The sequence below is a fragment of the Asterias rubens genome, chromosome 2 (assembly GCF_902459465.1).
Source record: "Asterias rubens chromosome 2, eAstRub1.3, whole genome shotgun sequence".
NCBI lineage: Eukaryota > Metazoa > Echinodermata > Asteroidea > Forcipulatida > Asteriidae > Asterias > Asterias rubens.
In genome coordinates this window covers 22,181,293-22,194,917 of record NC_047063.1, presented here as the reverse complement: position 1 = coordinate 22,194,917, position 13,625 = coordinate 22,181,293, and the positions used below count along the sequence as shown (strand labels likewise).

Here is a 13,625-nt window from a genome sequence, read left to right as displayed (position 1 = left end):
GTGTCCAGTGTCTTTAAGTGAGAACACTGTACCTCAACAGGTTTTTCCTCTTTTGGGCTTCGTTTTATTTTCATGAATTTAGTTTGTGACACTTCGGATTTCAGGCACTAATTTTGTTTTCCCACTTGTACAGTAATTTTGATGGCGTTGTTGTGGATATAAAGAGACTGGTTTTTTTTTTATTGAATGTGGTAGGAGTCCGTTTACAGCGTTTTTACAGTTTGTAATTCTTCTGGTTTCATGAAGAAACTTAGCTTATTGACATAATGTCAGCCATTTTGTTTGTTTCTTCCATTCAAATTTAATGTCACCAACACGAGGCTGGAAGGAAATAATAATCTGGCCCCATTTTGAAATTTTCAGTTTGGAAGTCTGCATTCAGATATTTTGCCCTCCATGTCAAATCCTTTATTTATTTTGCCGTATCGAAATCCCCTTCATGTAATGGTTTTAGCATTGGCTAGTTTGGTTTGTTCAAACTTGTAAATTAACTTTTGAACATTTCTGAGAAAATTCTCTAGTAAATAGTTTTAATTGTTTGTTTGTTTGTTTGTTCCGTCATAAGCTAAGGAACGATTTGTAACCGCATATAATTGTTTGCCCTATGACCCCGCCATGCTAGTTCCAGTGACCACTTTGACCAACAGCTTAATGAAATCAGAGAAAGCTTGCCGCTGACAAACTGAATATTTATTTTGCGGAAGATTTGTTTTGAACCAATCCGAATGGAAGAATAAGGAACAGGTGCAAGCCAAATTTATAGAGCTTTTTAAGCAGACAATTTTACTCATAAATGATGTGCTTAGCAAAAACTAGCAGGATACCAGTTGGAAATTGTGCATATGTCACATGGTATGTTGGCTGGTAACCTTATTCTGGTAAGCATGATTTGTTTTATATGCTGAGCTACTGTTTTTTTCTTTCTAAGCAGCTATTTAAGTTGCACTGGACACTATTGGTAAATACTCAAAATAATTGTTAGCATAAAAACAAAACTGGCAAAACGAGCAAAGGAGAGCTGTTGATAGTAATAAAACATTGTGAGAAATGGCTCCCTCTGAAGCAACACAGTTTTTTTTTAAAACTTCTCATTCAAGTATTAAAAGACGTTAGGCCTTTATGAAGCCTTTAATTAGGCATCTGAAAGCACACTAAGGTTGTTTTTCTTTCATTTCTCTCTTGCAACTTCGATGACCAATTGAGTCAAAATAGTCACAGATTTGTTATTTTATGTAAATGTTGGAATACACCAAGTGAGAAGACTCCTCTTTGACAATTACCAAAGGTGTCCAGTGCCTTTAAAGTGGGCCCTGTAATCATATAGAAAGGCTAGCCATCACTGATAGTCGTAACTTTTGTTTGTTGTATATGATGTTACTTTACCAGTTTTGTTTAAACACTGACTGGATGTTTTAATGATAACACGAGGAATGGAGATATATATAATGTATAAAAAACCTTTAAAATAAAACTATGGAAATTTTAACCTCTATGAGTCTGTACTTTTTCTTTATGAAACTATGTTGAAAGTGTGAGCCCATTAACATCATGCAGACAACAGTGCTTAGCAAGTTGTGCTATATCGGATTTGAGGCATTGTATGGTCATGGTGAGGTATCAATATATTTTCACAGGACTCGGGGGAAAGTACTGAGTATACAGTGCTAACACACATCGGTGTATGGGTAAAAAAACAAAATTAATATTCTTTATCCCCGATGCATTATCGTTGCGGTACCCGCTGCCAAAACATAGGATTCGAACTGCCTCTAGCTACCGGTCAACCTCGGTAGTCTAGTTGGTAAGACACTGCTCTAGAATTGCATGGGTCGTGGGTTCGAATCCCACCCAAGTAACATGCCTGTGATATTTTTTCACAGGACTCGGGGAAAGTACTGAGTATACAGTTCTAACACACATCGGTGTATGGGTAAAAACCAAAATTAATATTCTTTATCCCCGATGCAAATTTAACATCTCTTAAATATATCTTTGGTTTGCGGTAACACCATGTGTGTATGTACTTGCCAGGTAGAGTTCTTATAGAACTGTCTTTCTTTATCTACTACCGCGGAGTAGATTTTATTGATGTTTGGGAGACTTCTCAGTTCTGATAAGAACTGTCCTGCTTTTTAACTACTACCTGGGTGAAAGGTACAGAAGTTGCTGCTATGCACAAATATACAGAGGGACTAGTCACAGTTAATGGTAATGTCGTTGCTAATGATCTGGTAAGCTGTTGCTCATATAAAATGGCTTAGATATTAAATGCAAGTAGTTTGCATTAATTTCAATGTCTTGTCCAAATATGGCATACTATTTCAAAATGCCTCTTTACGATTGTGAGCCTACATTTTCGAAGCCTTTTGTTATCCAAAAATGTCAGCGGTCTCCCTTTAGAAAGTTGTGACGAGTCCGAGATAGAACAGCTTAAAAATGTTTTGCTTTATACCTTCTTAAAAATAGAAGTGCTTTGTGAGTGTCTGGGCCCTTTTGGTGGATATTAGCTGAATACCCCGAACCCCCCCCCCCCCCCCCAGACAATGTGCATGTATTTGTTCTGGAAAGAACTGTCCTGCTTTTTAACTACTACTAGGACGGAAGGAACAGAAAATTGGCTGGGACTACTACTTTCGCTTATAGGATCGTAATTAACTGTACTACCGCAGAGTCAGTTCGTGCATTGGTCTCAACGTTTCGACTAGCTTGCTCTAGTCATTGTCAGGAGATGAAAGACAGTTATCTAAGAATAAACTCTACTTGGCAAGTAGATACACACATGGTGTTACATCAAACCAAATATATTGATACCTCACCATGCAATGCCTCAATGCCTAAGTAGTTTTAATATAGTTGGTCATTAATGACTTTTTTGTCTGACTATGGTCCAAGCCTCATGGGATTGGTGTTACACTTCAGGCCGTCAATGCTCATTAAAACTAGATGTATGGCACTCGCTGATATCACACTTAGCTTTACAAATTTAGCGGCCTTGAAATAGCACTCCTATTTTGCTTTTTACTCAACTTTACACAATGGAACATAACACAATTAAAATCACCCGATGCAATTATCTTTTCACACATCTCTGCCTTTAAGAGTCTTTGTTTAAAAGCTCCATTTTCAAATGGGAACTGGCGTTCTAAAATTTGATAAAACTGTTGCAATCTTACATTTAGGGCTCATATCCCCCACTCAGTGGCGCTCAAGGCACTTCAACATTCAGTATTTTTCCGACAAGGTACATGTACATGTATGTGGGACCACCTCCATGGTGGGACTACATTTGAAGCATGAGACCTACTCCTTTTTACAACACACCATGTAATGACTTACAAGTTGCTGTGGCACAATATACAGCCGATCAAGCCAGGAACACCGGGGCAAACCCCTACTTTTTTTGATAAGTGCTCTGGGTTCTTTGACATACCTTACACAACTCACAGGACCTACAACTTTACATCCCATCTGAAGGACCAAATGAAATAACAAAGATGACTGAATCAGAAGTGGCTCTACGGGTCTATCAAGACATGGTAGCAATTGTAGGGTTCTTCGGCAATAGTTTAGTATGCTTTGTAATCTTCAAAGTACGTGCTATGCGGACTCGCACGAATGCCTTCATCTTCCACCAAGCTGTGATTGATTTCATTGGCTGTACAGCGATCCTCCTGAAAAGTGAGATTCCGCTGCCTGACTCAATCCCAAGTGACGCCTTGGGTTGGTTCATCTGTAATGCCTGGAACTCCAACTGCTTACTGTTCTTCCTTTACACTCTGTCTACTTTCAACCTGTTAGCGATGACCATGGAGCAGTATTTCGCCATCGTTCACCCCTTCAAGTACCAGGCAGTACTCGCCGCATGGCCTCGTCTCAAAGTCGGTGTTGCCATGGCGGTGTGCTGGCTTTTCCCATTCTCCCTGGAATTCATCCGCAGTCTATTGTTTTACAAGGAAGAAAACGGACGGTGTATCGTCATTCCGATTGCCGGATCCAAAACCATCGGGGTTGTCACTGTATTCTTGCAATACGTTTTACCGGTGGCAGTGATGCTATTCGCTTACATCCGTATCGGTGTGGAGATGAAGCGGGGAGCGGCCCGTGTTGGCCCAGCACCAGCCCAGCATCTTCCCAACAGAGCCAACGCACCAGACATGGCCGAGTCTCTCCTCAAGGCCAGACGGAAGACTTTCAAGCTCCTTGTAGTCGTTTTCGTCACGTTCGTGATTTGCTGGACACCAAATGAGACCATCTTTCTCCTGTTCAATCTCGGCATGGACATTGACTTGACTGAATGGTTTTATTCTCTCTCCGTTGCAATGGTGGCGACTAATTCCTGCGTCAATCCCATCATATACGCTTTTAAATACCGCCAGTTTCGCAATGGGGTACGCCAGATCTTTTGCAGCCGAGCAGGACAAGCTATTGATGTTAGTGCCTAGGATAAACTTGATGTTGATATAGGAACTCCTCCATGGGATAGCTACAGTAACAACAAACACTAAAAAGCAAGTCCGCTAGCTCTCATCCTGGGCCCAATTTCATGGCTCTGCTTATCACCGAATTCCACACTTGCGATCACCATTCTTTTCTTACAGGGCAAGCGCCAAATTTCTGTGCTAACTGCGTAAGTGAAGAATGCCTCATAACGAGGAGTACGCAGGCGCACAAATGATTATTCCCTGCTATGGTATGAATCTAAAACTATAGACACACAGAAGCGAGACGCCGGCTTGACCAGCGCTGAGGAACTACGCTCCTGCATGCTTGACCGGAACGGAGAAAAATCACTGAGCAGGCTCAAGCTTCTAGATGGCGCTCAACTTGATTGATTGAAAGCTATATAGGATTGAAACAAAGAGTGGGTTTCATTTACCGAACAAATACAATTCCTTCAATCTGTCACTTGTTTCCACAATTCAGACGCATTTTACAACATTGAAGTGTAAGTTTTTAAAAATCTATGGTAAAATATAGAAATGCCTACAAAATGTAGTGTACAGTGTCTGTTATATTGAATTAAACTATTTCTTCGAAGTCACTCTATTGTTGAAAGTTCAGATTATTTTTACGATTCAACACTTGAGAGTAGATTCCTTACCAGTTTACAGTTGAGTGTAGATTCCTTAATACCAGTCTACTTATAACAGTTCAACTTAAAAATTACTGTCTTTCCAAACTGAAAGATAGCATGTCATGAAGTGCATTAAAACACAGCTGAAAATATGTTATCTTTCAATTGACAAAAACATTTTTCACTTCAGCAAATCTTCTATAGTTCCACACTTGATTGTTAGCTGAGCAAACTGATATTGTACTCAATGATGTTGCAAGCACTAAAGTATGCCTATTGTGTAAAATAATGATAAAATGTGACCAACCGTCGTTTGACATCGTATACGAAATTAGATAGACTAATTAGTGTTATTATTATTATTGATAAATCCAATTCATTGAAACTGTTACATAACCAATGTAGGAAATAGTTGAAGTCAGAGAATAGACTCTATTCGTGAGTACATTGTTCTGGCCTTCGGCTCGTACATTATATCCACGAATCTACACTTTTTCATCCATTCTCCTGCACAGAACTACTTTGAGTCAATCACTTCATTCTCACTTTTTAAGAATAAGTCAATATTAGGCAATGTTTTCATTACTTGGCATTCTAAGCACATTTGTGCCCTTTTCTGTTTATTGTGAACATTCAAGTTGTACATTCAAATGGTAATCAAAAAGTACTTGTATTAGTGTCATTTGAATAACAAGTAAAGTTACAAGATAAGTATATATTTGTTTGCACATTATTTATCAATATATTGTAAGACTTGTAATACTGGCATAATTACTTGGTTTCACTGATTTGTCATTAAAGCCTGGTTCTCCCCATGCTATGCTAGCATATTGTGACTGATAAAAAGCCAACCTTTCGGCTTACACACAATCAAACACACCCCAAAACAGTAGGACTTTAAAAAAAATAATAAAAAAATAACCACCAAGTAGAAAACATTTGGAAGACCTTGTTTCAATTCAGCATGCTTCTGCCCAAACTTCCCAAATTTAGTCCAAAATGCCCCACAGTTCTGAGAAATCATGAGGAGAACCGTAACAAATATTATTTAAAGGTAGTGGACACTAATGGTAATAATTATTAGCATAAAACCTTTCTTGGTAACAAGTAATGGGGAGAGATTGGTGGTATAAGACATTGTGAGAGACGGCTCCTTCTGAAGTGTCATAGTTTTTGAGAAAGAAGAAATTTTCCACGAATTTGATTTTGAGACCTCAGATTGAGAATTTTAGGTCTTGAAATCAACCATCTAAACGCACACAACTTCGTCTGACAAGGGTGTTTTTTCATTCGTTATTATCTCGCAACTTCGATGACCGATTGAGCTCAAATTTTCACAGGTTTGTTATTTTATGCATATATGTTGAGATACACCAACTGTGAAGACTAGTCTTTGACAATTATCAAAAGTGTCCAGTGCCTTTAAGTTGTATAATAAATAAACATAAACTATCAATATTGTTTTGAGGAAACTGGGCTTGTAAACCAAAGCTTATAGTTTGTTGAATTATTTAATGGTGCATCCAGTTGTTACTTATGCAGGAGAACTTGCTTTCTTCAAAGCATTTTTTTCTTTCTGATAAATCCTGTGAAATTGTTTTATTTATTTTTAATTATGAGATTTATTGCCGTTTGTTTAGATTTATCAAATTAAAGCTGACTTTTAAGTTATTTTGATTTTACAAGACATAAGATAATTTGACCTAATAGATCAATTTCAGACATACTTTGAAAACAAAAATACCAATATTTACAGATATTTTCGAAAGCATTTGTTCTGAGGCAAGGCAAGCTTTAATGATTAAAAGAATTTAAAGTAATATTTAAGATTTTTTGAAAGCTTAAAAGGAAACTTTCCATGAATTCATCATACATCTTGGAACCTTTGACTCTAAATCAACTTATACTAAGCATTTTGCTTAAATAAACTTTATCAGGGCAAACTTTCACAGTGCTGTGAAACCCACAATTCTGCTTTATACATTTTACTTTCCAAGCATACAAATATTTGGGAACCAGTCTTAAACAATTGACATCATATATTTTTTTGACTGGTGCGCCATTCCTGCCATGCAGGATTTTTCAGTGCTTAGCAAATCTGTTTTCTCAGCAATTCATAGAATGCTTAATGACCTTTATAATGTGTCTCATTGGACATTGTCAAAGACCAGTATCCACACTTGATGTGACCAAAAGTACACATGAAATAACAAACCTGTGAATGTTTATTTGGAGTCACAAGAAACAAGTGGTGAAAACCATAAATGTTTTTACTGTTTTCAAACATTGAGTTTTGGACTTGCAAGATCAAAACTAATTGTTTTATTCATTCTAAAAAAATATTGCATTGCCAAGCAAACACAATGTAAAAGGAGGTCCCACCATGACCAGCTTTACACCATGTAAGTTGTGTGCAAATCTATGAACATTTATATTTTTACTTATACAGATGTTATGTGCACCCTTTAAGAAACATACAAATTGAATTTGGCTTCGATCAATTCCTATCAGGTCCCAATTTCATAGAGCTGCTTAAAGCACAACAAGTAGCTAAACACAACAAAATTATGCTTAAAAAACAAGGTTACCAGCCAAAATAGCATGTCATTATGTACAATCTGTGACTGGTAATCTGCTTTTTTTTTGCTCAGCAGAAAACTTTTAAGCACTGTTTTCTGCTATAAGTCAATGACATTGAATGGTCAGACAGTAAGAGGGTTAATTGTGTATGCATTCACTACATGACATCGGATTGCAGGCTGGTTGGCAAAGTTTGTCTACAATTCAAAACCACAGTGGATACTATTGGTCCAAAAATAGGGGATCAACACCTGTTTTAGACAGGGGCTCCAGAATCTCGCAGAACCAAATTCTGAATTAAGTACATAAAAAGTTCAACGTCGAAAACAGTAAGGAGCGACTGGCCACGCTAAAAGTCGAAAGATAAACTGTTGCAGTCGTTCGGAACGACTCTGGAGCGCCTTGGTTTCAGACGTTGGTTTGTCGTGAGCCGAGCCTAATGTAAATAATAAGTTCGCCAGCCTGAAACCAACCTAGAGTCGCTCCTAATCTATTTGGTTCAGCACAACTCTGGCACACCTGTCTAAAACGGGTGTTAGAAACACATTTCAAACTTCAATGGACACCAACAAAGAATAAAATTAATAACACAATTCGAAGACAAAAAATGTGACCTTTTCAGCTATGACGATAATTTACGGCTCCTTTTTTGCACAAACCTCCTGTTAGGATACTGTGGCGAACACCATTGATTTTTCCACTTGGTGAATGTAGAGATTTGCGCAGACACAAAGACACAGGATGGTGGCAGCATTGTAGTAGATCAGACCCCTGAATTTCGGAGATATGTCCCCTTCACGATACCAGTATATCTACAAACAAAAATGGGGAAATGTTTTCAAAATTATTATCATGGTATGCTAATAATAAATAATAATAATAATAAGACTTGTAATGCGCACATATCCACCCTGCTGGGTGTTCAAGGCGCAGTAAAACCAAAAACAAAACAAAAAACAAAACACAACACAAAGAAAAACAGACACAACAAAATTAGTCATTGAAAACTTGTGACATAAGATAAGTTTTGAGAAGAGACTTGAATTTTGCTGTACAAAGACAAGATCGAAGATTAAGTGGTAGAGAGTTCCAGATGCGTGGTGCGGCTGAAGAAAAAGACCTGTCACCCCACGAGTGTCGAGACTTGGGTTCAATGAGGAGAAGCATAGAACTTGATCGAAGATTCCTTGATGGAGTGTAAACTTGAAGCAGTTCAGAAACACAGTGGGGACCCTTGCCATTAAGAGCTTTGTGGACAAAGGGCTGGAAGTTCATATTGGAAAGGCAAGGCCATTTTCATTTTGCAAAGGGCTCTTTCATTTAGAAAATCTTAAAATACACGGGAAACTTTTGATGGGCCACTGAAGGCCAAGACCAGGTCAACAGATACTATGATGTATTTGTGCTTAGCTACTTTTTGTGCTTAAGCAGCTCTATGGAATTGTGCTGTGCGCATAATTTCATAAAAATGCTTTAAAAGCAAAAGTAGCTAAGCAGAAGAAAATTATGCTTTCTAGAATAAGGCTACCAGCCAAAATAGCATGTTATATGTACAATCTGTAACCGGTTTCCTGCTTTCTGTTGCTTAGCAGAAAGTTTTTAAGCACTCCGCTTAAGCAGCTCTATCAAATTGGGCCCAGGATAGGACCAAAGCAGTGAAACACACTACCGGTATTATAGTTTGTCTTCTGCATAAACAAGTATTTGTTTTTTACTACAGCAAGTTAAAACCAAATTCAACTCTTTATTTATCCTCAAAGAAAAACAAATCGAGAAAAGAAAAGAAAACAAACTTACCAGTAATAAATTTCCAATGCAAACCAAGACAATAACAAACGCAAAGATGACGTTCACAGTGGAGGGCGGCCATTTTGGAAATATAAATGAGCTTACAAATGTTACCTGCAACAAAAGAATACAAATATTATCATAACAATTTTTTTAGAGAAGGATAATTGTAGTCAATGACTATGTCAGTGGTAAATTTTAATGTTTTGGGGTTAAACAAAGAAAAATTTACAAGAACAGGATTTAAACCAATGAACTACGGATTAAAGTGCCGGTGCTCTACCAACTGAGTTTTTTTAGCCATATGTTGGCAGTCTCCCTATTTTGCAAAACATCTTTGCTCGGATAGCCAAAGGTATTAACAAAATTAGGGCTACATAGCTCAGTTGGTAGACCGCTGGTTCGTTAATCTGGAGGTCGTTGGTTCCAATCCCGCTCTAGTAAACTTGTCTTTTTTCAACCCCAAAACTCTATATTGTCATCATACAATTTTCTTAGACTGCATGTCCAAGACAAAAATGTTTGACGTAAAAAATTCCCTCATGTAAACACAACATCTGTGAATAGCTGCTTGAGAGTAACAAAGCAAACAAAATTTGTATTAATCGTTTACAATTTATTTTTTGCAACAGCTATGAATGAAAAACTTGCAACTTACTCAAAACACTTAATGATCTATAAAACTCAATTTTTTAATTTAAATCTATTTTTTTATGGTACAGTTGCCAAAAAATCAGACCTAGCATTATAGACCAAGACCGAAACAGAAAAGGGAAAAAAACAAAAGGTCTCCACAGGGGAATTCTAAAGACTGGGGTGCTCCAAATGGAATGTTGTGTATTAAGTCTATGGGAGGTTCTTGACTACAGAGACAAAGGACAGAACAAAAGATGTCTCCACGTGGATGCAAACAAATAGAATGTGTGTAGGCGTCGTGATGGTTTCTGAAGAGCCTTTTGCCATTTTCTGTGCAACAGTGCAAGATAAATTTCAAGAACACAATACTCACTGTTACAGCAATTGCAGTAATTATCCCTAGTGAAAGGTTAATGACTCTGTCCTGAAACAAAAGAAGAAAATAATACACTATTGAAGCAAACAAAGAAAACTGTAGTTATTGCTTGAATATGTTCATTAGGAATGTTCATTAAAACTTCAATAAAGATGTTCATTTTACCAATTCCATTATATGGATGAAAAAAAGGAGCACAAACTTTTAAAAAATTCAGCGTGTTTCACCACTACACTAGTTGCTTCATCAGACTGACAACTCATCACATCTGGTTGCTCCTTTCGTAGCCTTTGATGAGTTGCCATTCATTGGTGTAAAGTTTTGGAGTTATATAAAATTAAAAAAAGATCTCTCATATGCTACAACATACACAAAGAAAGCGTCCTTGTCGTTAATTTAACTGTGTGAACCAAAAAAGCTAAGCCATCAGCTTAAGTTTAAAACCGTACCTGCGTTTGTCGTTCTCCAAAGAGTGGAGTTTGTATGTTATCCCCGTTTTGGTAACTCATTGTTGCTTTCAGATTGTCCTCTTTGAGCTCTCCATCTAAGTCCTTGATTATTAGTTCTTTAACTTGCTCTCCTGTCTATCACTAATTAGACCGTTATCCAGTTAGGTTTAACTCTCCCACCAAAGTTAGTCAATTTGTAACTAGTTAGTTTGGTTTAAAGACTCCTCAACCTCCTATGTCCAGTCTGGTTTAATAACTTCCATCAATTTCAACAGGTAGAATTATACACTAGTTGTTCAACTTATTAACTAGTTACTGCTGCCTGGCCTGCCTGATCCAACAGCTTTGTTGTCAAAGAAAGTTGAAACTTGTTGACTAGTTGTTTTTTTCCAAAACGAATACGTACATGTGCTGCCTATCAATCTGGTTTAACCTTCCATCAGTGAATGAAGGGTTACTAACTAGTTCTCCTTTTCACCGACATGTTATCCGTTTAACCAGTCTGGTTGAAGTTAGTTTTATGCAAGTTGGTTAACCTAGTTCTTCTTTGCATCCAGTGGATATTTTTGTTTGATCAATGCAGTAGAGCCTTTCATCGGTCCATCCTTCATAAAACCAGATTTAGTGTTTTTCAAACAGCTTTCCTGACCAACCGTGTGTTTCACTGTAGGCTACCCCCTGAATTCAAAAGCTCACTAAAATATTTTATCTGATGTGTAGTCTCAGAAGAAGATGACGTGAAGATCAGTCGCTCAGACTCTTTGAATCACGACTCTGTTTGGGTTGGACAAAAACTTTATAAAAGATTTATATAAACAAAAATTACTTTACGCTTTTTACAGAGTATTGTTACAAAGTTTAAACGAGTGATTGTCAGCTCAGAGGTTCTTCATTCATAAAATTACACCAAAACAAGCGTTCAAAATAGATTTGTACTCTACTCGTTTGTAGAGTGACAAGTGGAGTAAAGTTTCTATTCTAAAAATCATCACACTCCTATGCTATGTGGATCTAGGGCCAAGAAGCATAGGAGTCCAGTGGCATTCCAGGTACGTAGCCCCATTTGTGGCCAAGCACTGGAGGGCGGTCCTACTATTGGAAAAGTTTCCGTATGGCGCCACCACTTTTTCACTCGATATGAAATAATATAGCATCTACTTTACCTCAATGAGATATCCATTTTTGTAAAAATGAGTGAAAAGGTGGTAGCGCCATACGGAAAGTTATCCCTACTATTTGCCGTCAACTCGCCGTCAACTCGCCATCAGCTCTTGTAACCACTTTGCAAATGGCAGATATTGGAGTAGTCTTGACCTAAGACGCCAGCGATCAATTCACACGTAGCGCAGTACATAATTAATAATAGACCTTATGCATAGGCAGATAGGTGAGGTCAAACGCCGCATCAACGTGCGTTGTACTTAAGTTGTAGCTGTTTTGACCTCAGCCCGTTCATGTACAAAAAGCCCATAGTGACGTCATATGCATAAGGTCTATACAGTAATGCCGTACCGATAATTGACGTCTTGGGCAAAGACTATCACAATTCCACTCTGACCATATTCAGTAAAGTGCCTTTTGCATGTCTGTTGTCCTTGCTTGTACAAGCTCTGTGAAAAAGCAAGATGGCGGCTTTGCTGCTTAGCGATTAAAACTAACCAAAATGTAACCTAAAGTTAAATAAACTTATACAAATTATCCTTTACTTTTTACTATTAGCTTAGTTAGGTAGTAATACTTTAAGTTAAAACTTTCATGCCTCTTTTGTTTTGTGGATTTTAAATGTATATTGGATTGGAGGAGTTGATGGCCAGTTGACCGCACAAGCGAGTTGACGGCACACAAGCGAGTTGACGGCACACAAGCGAGTTGACGGCGAGTTGAAGTAGTGGAAACCCAAAGTAGGACTCCTTGTCTAGATGAAATTGAAGCAGTCAGCTTGGGTCCTACTACTTGCCGTCAACTCACCTTCAACTCACTTGCGCCGTCAACTCGCCGTCAACTCCTCCAATATACATTTAAAATTCACAAAAGAAGCATAGAACTGTAAAGTATCAGCTCAAAGAGAATTCGCGAAAGTTTTAGGTCATATTTCGGAATAAAAATTGAGTTTTTTTCTCGTGAAAAATGTTTCTCGAAACAGCAAAACCGTCGGCCGCCATCTTGCTTTTTCACATTGATTAGTCTTGGCCCAAGATGTCAATGATTGGTACTTTTTTTTATCAACACAAAGTCGTTTTTGTGAATGAATTTTTACCGAAAACCATGAGAAATATGTAGTTTAGCCCAGACTTAACACTTCCATGTCCCATTTATAAATTTTTCATGTAAATTTAATGAGTTGACGGCACAAAAATGAGTTGACGGCGAGTTGACGGCAAGTCGGCGAGTTGACGGCAAGTAAAGTAGTAGGACCGCTCCCCTTGGCTACATGATGAAGTGGGTGGGGCTAGGTCTAGGAAATTAGGGAGTCCTGTCATGCCAGTTATCCTATGTGGATGCAGCTTGTCAAATGATCCTGTTGTCGTTGATGGAAATCTTACCTTAGTTTTGTAAACTTTGCTTAAAAAGTTCTAGTTTCTTATCTTGACGTATCATGGAAGCTCGACACAGACGGCAGACAGATTGGGAAAAACCACCACACACACACACACACATGACACACGTCACGTGTCATCACATGTTTATTTCTTCACTATAGAGGGCGCCCTTTTGATAACAA

At 37.9% G+C, this 13,625-nt stretch overlaps 2 protein-coding genes across 2 annotated transcripts; one reads left to right on the top strand and one right to left on the bottom strand.

Moving 5' to 3' along the window:
- The first annotated feature begins 3,330 nt into the window (after positions 1 to 3,330).
- Positions 3,331 to 4,583, top strand: LOC117307443 (histamine H2 receptor-like). Its single transcript, XM_033792195.1, has one exon. It carries the CDS (start codon positions 3,495 to 3,497, stop codon positions 4,440 to 4,442), a length of 948 nt encoding a protein of 315 aa, XP_033648086.1. The 5' UTR covers positions 3,331 to 3,494; the 3' UTR covers positions 4,443 to 4,583.
- A 3,074-nt stretch (positions 4,584 to 7,657) lies between these two features.
- On the bottom strand, positions 7,658 to 13,547 carry LOC117307217 (transmembrane protein 243-like). Its single transcript, XM_033791905.1, has 5 exons — positions 13,447 to 13,547; positions 10,904 to 11,677; positions 10,452 to 10,502; positions 9,452 to 9,556; positions 7,658 to 8,466 (listed from the first exon to the last, which is right to left on the bottom strand). The coding sequence occupies exons 2-5, from the start codon at positions 10,961 to 10,963 to the stop codon at positions 8,320 to 8,322; spliced, it is 363 nt and encodes a 120-aa protein (XP_033647796.1). The 5' UTR covers positions 10,964 to 11,677; positions 13,447 to 13,547; the 3' UTR covers positions 7,658 to 8,319.
- Positions 13,548 to 13,625: the final 78 nt, after the last annotated feature.

Bases quoted from the DNA above. Each gene is read 5' to 3' on its own strand.
- LOC117307217 (XM_033791905.1), bottom strand. From the start codon at position 10,963: ATGAGTTACCAAAACGGGGATAACATACAAACTCCACTCTTTGGAGAA. The intron at 10,503-10,903 runs GTACGGTTTTAA...CTTTTGTTTCAG, and splicing joins TTGGAGAACGACAAACGCAG to GACAGAGTCATTAACCTTTC. The intron at 9,557-10,451 runs GTGAGTATTGTG...CTTTTGTTGCAG, and splicing joins TTACTGCAATTGCTGTAACA to GTAACATTTGTAAGCTCATT.
- LOC117307443 (XM_033792195.1), top strand. From the start codon at position 3,495: ATGACTGAATCAGAAGTGGCTCTACGGGTCTATCAAGACATGGTAGCA.